The 6,058-nt window shown below is 49.4% G+C and overlaps 1 protein-coding gene across 1 annotated transcript in view; it reads left to right on the top strand.

Moving 5' to 3' along the window:
- The window catches only part of SURF6 (surfeit 6), a 9,525-nt gene extending 9,395 nt beyond the window's left edge, over window positions 1-130 (top strand). The window contains exon 6 of the mRNA XM_008580683.1: window positions 6-130. Coding sequence (XP_008578905.1) covers window positions 6-130 — 125 coding nt within the window. The remainder of the gene's footprint in view (window positions 1-5) is intronic.
- The last annotated feature ends 5,928 nt before the right edge of the window (window positions 131-6,058 follow it).

Consider the following 6,058-nt stretch of genomic DNA (forward strand, 5'->3'; position numbering starts at 1 on the left):
GGCAAGGGACCGCGGGGGGCGCCCCCGGCGCGGGCGGAGGGAGGCCCGGGCGCAGCGGCGCCTGCAGAGGGCCCGCAGGAAGGGCCGCGTCCTGCCCCAGGACCTGGAGCGCGCCGGCCTCGGCCACTGATGACTCCAGGTGGATCCCGGCCCCCTGGATGGGCGCGGGGCTCATCTCTACTCGTCTGATGGCACGTGCCCTTGCTGAACTCCAAGTGCGAAGCCTTCTAGGCAGTGCAGCAAGTGGATGGAAGGACCTGAATGTCCTACCTTGAGAGCTCGACAGACATGCTCAGTGTCTAGAATTTATCTGCAAAGTTCCCAGGATCCGCTGAGTGTCTTCCTAAGTCCCGCTGGCACTCGGCCGGGTCAGACCTGGAGAGAGGTGCATGAACTCCTACCATGTGTTCGCCATTTGTCACCTCAGAAGAGGGCAAGTGCAGGGGGTGGTGTGGGGTCCCCCCCACCAGTAGTTCCAACTGGGCTAGCCCGGGAAGTGCCTTGAGGGGCAGAGGGGTATGGAGAAGGGGCCTCATGGTTCTGCAGGGGCTGGGCATCCCGGGCCCGGGTAAGGGGTGGGCTTTACTTTGGGTTCCCATATAGCAAATCTGACATTTCCTTTTAGTTTTGGATCCTGATGTAAGGCGGTGAAGGCCTGGCCGTCTGAGACCTCAGTCCACTTGTGGGCCCTGCCACGTGAGAGATGTAATTGTAGGATGGTGCTGTCGTTCAGAGAGCCGTTCTCCATCGTCTAACCTATGTTGGGGCCAAGCCACATTGTTGAAAAACACAAGCTTTTTCTTTTTCAAACCATATAAAGTAGCTCCAGTTTTTAATATGCACCCCGAGGGTGACTGTTCAGGGGTGCTGGAGTATTTCCCATCTCGTCTCCTATGGGTGTGAGAAAAAGAGAGCTGGAAAGAAGAAAGGAGAGTCAGTCACCGAGGAGCGAGCGTCCTTCTGGCCCGCTCTCTGCTCAAGTAGATGGGCAGGCGTCCCTCGGCCGTCTGTGATGGGCCCATTGGAAGGCGTCCCTCTCCAATGCAGCCACTTTGTCCTTGGATTTCTCCAATCCCTAGGCGTCCCATAGGGGTAGGGGTGTCCCTCCCTGTAGACTCTCGTCTAATGATAGAGCCGTTGCCCAACAGTAAGGTTAGGCCTGGGCCTAGGATGTGAGCCCTTTGACCTTGTGTCCATATAGGAGACAAAATAGGCGAACTGCCAGTTGGCCTTTTCAGCAAAGATTTCAGAACATTGAAAATAAGGGCCACAAGTGGTGGTGGTAGTTGGGGGAGGGGGTCCCTGGGATGGTGGAGTTTTGGGTCCAGGACCGTCAGTATAAGTAGTCATCTATGCGGCAGTGCTGGAAGGAATTAAGTACATGAAGGGAACATTCGGACCGGGGGACTAGAATTCCACACCATCTGAGGTAGTACAGTAATCTCTAAATAAGGTGGCACTTGGGAACCTCAGGATCTAGTAAGTGGAGAATCCATTTGTCAGAAGAGATTACACAAGGCCCAGCCTGAGCTCCAGACATTTCCACCAAATAGATATGTGTGGGTTCCCAGCCAGACGCTTGGTGTACTTAGTTCCAAAGGTCTCCAGCAAAGGCTCCGGTCATGAAGGAGCGAATCCTCCACGGCGGGGAGAAGGTACTTACTGGGTCGGGGTCTCCAGGAATTATATGGTCTCCATGAATTATATGGAAAATATCTTCCATTTATTGTTTACTTTTTTGTAGTTTACTCAAAAGGTGAACACAAGTCTTTTATTTGTTATTAATATTACATGAAAATCTTGGGGCCGGCGGTGCTGATAACACCAAGGCCCCGGGTTCGAATCCCATGTAGGGATGACCGGTTCGCTCACTGGGTGAGCGTGGTGCTGACAACACCAAGTCAAGGGTTAAGATCCCCTTACCAGTCATCCTTAAAAATATATATATATATATATATTACATGAAAATCTTATTTAAAAGAACGAAACTAAATTTTATTTTATTTTTTTTAAAGATGACCGGTAAGGGGATCTTAACCCTTGACTTGGTGTTGTTAGCACCATGCTCTCCCGAGTGAGCCACAGGCCTGCCCCAAATTTTACTTTTGTACTGTTAATATTACAGCTAATTTGAATAAAAACTTATAAACAAGTTTACCCGATCTCGGTTTTGGCCACACAAGATTATTGCATACTTTGTGTAAGCTCTCACAAACTTTTTAACTATATCCACTTAGTCATGTCTATGACATTTCTTTTTTCTCTTTTGATTCCCTAAACACCTTAAAACTGACAAACTTTTTATTAACAAGAACCGTTCTGCATCCTCATGCCTTCTACAACTTCACCAAAAACACATTCTATTTTCTGTAGGTGTTCTGTATATAAAATCTTATACCTAGCAGTTTGAATTATGTGTGTTAACTATAATGAACTCCTAGTAACCCTAATTTCCAGTGGAAAACCTAGGAAGCAACCACTTATGAATTGCTTTATATTAATATTTGTAGATAAAAACCATTCCTAATTCCTGAAGAGATGTTTTTTAAAAAATTGTTTTAAACAGATCCAAATGTGTTTAGTTTTTTTATATCACATAAAACAAAACACCAAAGTATATAAGCTTAGACTTATGTATAATAACTAATGTTTCAGTATTTGTTTGTTTGTTTGTTTTTATGGCTGGTAAGGGGATCGTAACCCTCAGCACAGTGTCGTCCGCAACACGCTCAGCCAGTGAGCGCACCGGCCATCCCATATAGGATCCGAACCCGTGGCCTTGGTGCTACCAGTGCCACACTCGAGTGAGCCACGGGGCCGGCCCCATGTTTCAGTATTTTTTTTTTTTTTTTTTGTCTTTTTCCGTGTCCGGCAACGGATCGCAACCCTCAGTGTTGCCCCCGTACCGGACCGGGGACCGGCAACGGGATTGCAACCCTCGGTGTTGCTCCCGCGCCTTGCTCAGCCAGTGAGCAGGAACCGGTCTGTTTGTGGGATCCGAACCCTCGGGCAGGAGCGCCGCCGCACTTCTCAAGCGGTGCACTATCCAGTGCGCCACCGGGCCGGCCCCCATGTTTCAGTATTTTAACTTATCAATATAACATGACTTTAAGATTTCAAATTCCTGAAAAGAATTTTGAAACTGACGTTTTCACTTGTAAGCATTTAATCCATCACATTTGTCTGGTTTACTCATACCAGCCTACACCTTTATCAACCAGGATTAACTAAGACCTTTGAGGTATAGGACACAGGTCCCCTTTCCCTGGTTGTCGTGGGTCCCTAGTAGCCACGTGGCATTCAGGGCAAGCATGTGGAGCCCAAGACCAGAGGGCAGAATTCACAAAGATAATGTCTAAAGGATGTTGTCCCTCCCAGCATGGCCAGAAGGCAGAGCTGAGATGAAGAGGCCATATCGAGTTTTGTCCTGCAGCTGGTGGCCCATGTGCTGTGGACACAATATGTCCTTTGGCCTCACTATGGCTATCTATTTAAACCCCAGAATTCAGAAGCTTAAAACCAAAGACAAGCTAACAAGATGTGTGTAAGACTTTGGGGAAAGACCAGGAGTTTCTCATGAGGCCTCAGAGTCTTTGGCAAAAATGTTAACGAGAAGCACACAGGATCAAGAAAAAGGGTTTCAAGCAACTGAATATACTCAAACAAGACCAAAGAGTTGCAAAGATACTGCCTCAAGACATAGAGCTAGTTGGTGGATTAGCTGCAAATGGGCCCATTCATTGAGATCAGAAAGAAGTTAAAAAAAAACAACCCCAAAACCAAACACGCTGGGTCACCTCCGGGGTATGCCCCTGGGGCAATGACCCCCCCCCCACTGGACCTCAGCCTCAGCCCGTGGGGGACAGAGAAAGCGGGTCCCCCTGGATGCCTGCGGGGTTTGGGGAGGGGCCGGTCAGATGCTGGTCACTCCCTGGGGACATGTGGCGACCCGGAAGCAACCAGCTCCAGCGCACCTACGCATGACTGGACAGGACCGTCTCCACCAACCTGGCGACCCCTGGACTACGTGTGGCGCATAGGGACCCCCGAAGGGACGGTGGCCATCATCAGCCCAGCCTGTGAGTGCGCAGCTCTCTTCTCATGGGTGGTGGTGGGGACAGCCCCAAATCCTAACCACCCTTCCTGCGGCCACTTGAATGAGGACAGAAAGGAGAATGACAGGAAAAAGCACGGTCTCATCAGAATTTAGGGGGCCCAGGAGGGACCAGCAGCAGAGGAGACGCGGGAGCAAAGCCGCCCGGCGGCCGCTGTGACTCGGCCTTGGACGGCAGTGCCAGGTCCTCAGTCAAACTGGGGAGAAAAAGCTTTGATGGGACGGGAGGAAGTCCACATCTCGGCCATCGGTGAAGGGCAGGGGAAGATGGTCATAACGTTCAGACAACAGGATGTTATTACAGAGCAAGAGACACGTGCAGATGCGGGCAATGGCGTCCCCAGCAGTGCGGAGGCCCCCGATGCCTGAGTGCCTTACGCTTCCCGGGACAGGTTGTTTCTCTGTCCTAAGGGGACAAATACTTGGCTGTGGGGAGGATCCAGGGCAGCCAAGTCGTTACCAGCTGGTGCAGGCTGCCTTAGAGCCCTGCCACGGTCCCTGAGCTTCTGAAGTTTGTGGTCACCTTCCCCTGGCTTTGTCCTCCCTGTCTAACTTCACAGGGGAAGGTCGCCTGCACTTTTGCATCTCCCAGTGTGCAGGTGCACAGGTTTCTGTGACCTGCAGAGCTGCAGGTGCAGCGGTCGATGGGCAGGTGGGGTAAGCTGTCCTCGGTGCACTGGGGCTCATTAACTACTCGCGTCCCCCAGCCTGAATGTTCATGAGTGGCCTTCTGGGGCGTGTCCCCATTCTGTCCTGCCTCTGTGTGGTAATTCTACTGCTCATTCTTTAAGGATCTGACACACGGCTGTGCCATTTCCTATTCTCAGCAGGGCACAGGCCTCCATATTTTCACATATTGGCCGTAACAGTTCTTATTTGTGGGTTACTTAAGCTTTTCTAATGTTAAGATCGTGTTATCAGGTAATAGGTATTGTTTTACTTCTTCCTTTCCATTTTGGATGCCTTTTATTTCCTTATCTTGCTTAATTTCCCGGGCCAGAGCTTCCAGCACCACGTTGAACAGAAGTGGCACGAGCAGGCTGTCGTCTTCGTGACGGGCAGGGGAAGCGTCTGCGCTCTCGTCACTGTGTGTGAGGTTCCCTGCGGGCTTTGGAGAGGCCCTTTATCAGGCTCACAACATTCTCATCGATTTCTAGGTGATGATTTCTATTTATATTTATTTATTAAAAATTTTGTAAAATTTGTTGGCAGCCAAATGTGAGGATTGACCCAGGAAACACCATCTGACAGAGTCAGACAAATGCTCAGGAGTCTATAACAAATAACAAAGGCTTTATAGACAGAAAAGTCTGGAGAAAGCAGAAACAAAGCACAGAAAATTGGATTGGTCATCTCAAAGTTACTGTCTTCGTAAGGTGGGGGCAGGGAGACAGAATAGGAAAATAACTGACTAGTTAACATCAAGTTTGTTTGTTTGTTTTGTGGCTGGCCAGTACCGTGATCAAAACCCTTGACCTGGTGTTGTAACACCCTGCTCTACCCAGCTGAGCTAACCCACCAGCCCTGGGCTGTCTCTTCTGTGTAAGGACTAAAGCAGAGGGAACGTCACTGTCATCCCTATTGAAGATTTAAACTGGCCTGTTGGGGAAGTTGACTGTCATCTTCCTCCTGACTTCTCAGAAGGTCAGACCACAGCCTAAGTGACTCTAAACTTAGCAGGGCTGTCGCAATTTTGGTTTTTAGTCTGGTCTGTTGGGACCTAGTGCAGGAACTTACTCCAAAACAATGGCCTCTGATAATTTTTTACTTAATTCCCCCCTTTTGGGCATTAGCCCCTCTCGGTTACCATCATTCCATGTTCTGGTCTCAGCACATCATTCATTGCATTCACGGGATAAGGCGTCCTTGTTATTGTGTGTTTCTTTGAATTTTTATTGTTACAGCCCATTTGACAAGAGACCATTTGACATTCGAGGGATGGCT

This window comes from Galeopterus variegatus, unplaced genomic scaffold, assembly GCF_000696425.1.
Source record: "Galeopterus variegatus unplaced genomic scaffold, G_variegatus-3.0.2 Scaffold2145, whole genome shotgun sequence".
Taxonomy (NCBI): domain Eukaryota; kingdom Metazoa; phylum Chordata; class Mammalia; order Dermoptera; family Cynocephalidae; genus Galeopterus; species Galeopterus variegatus.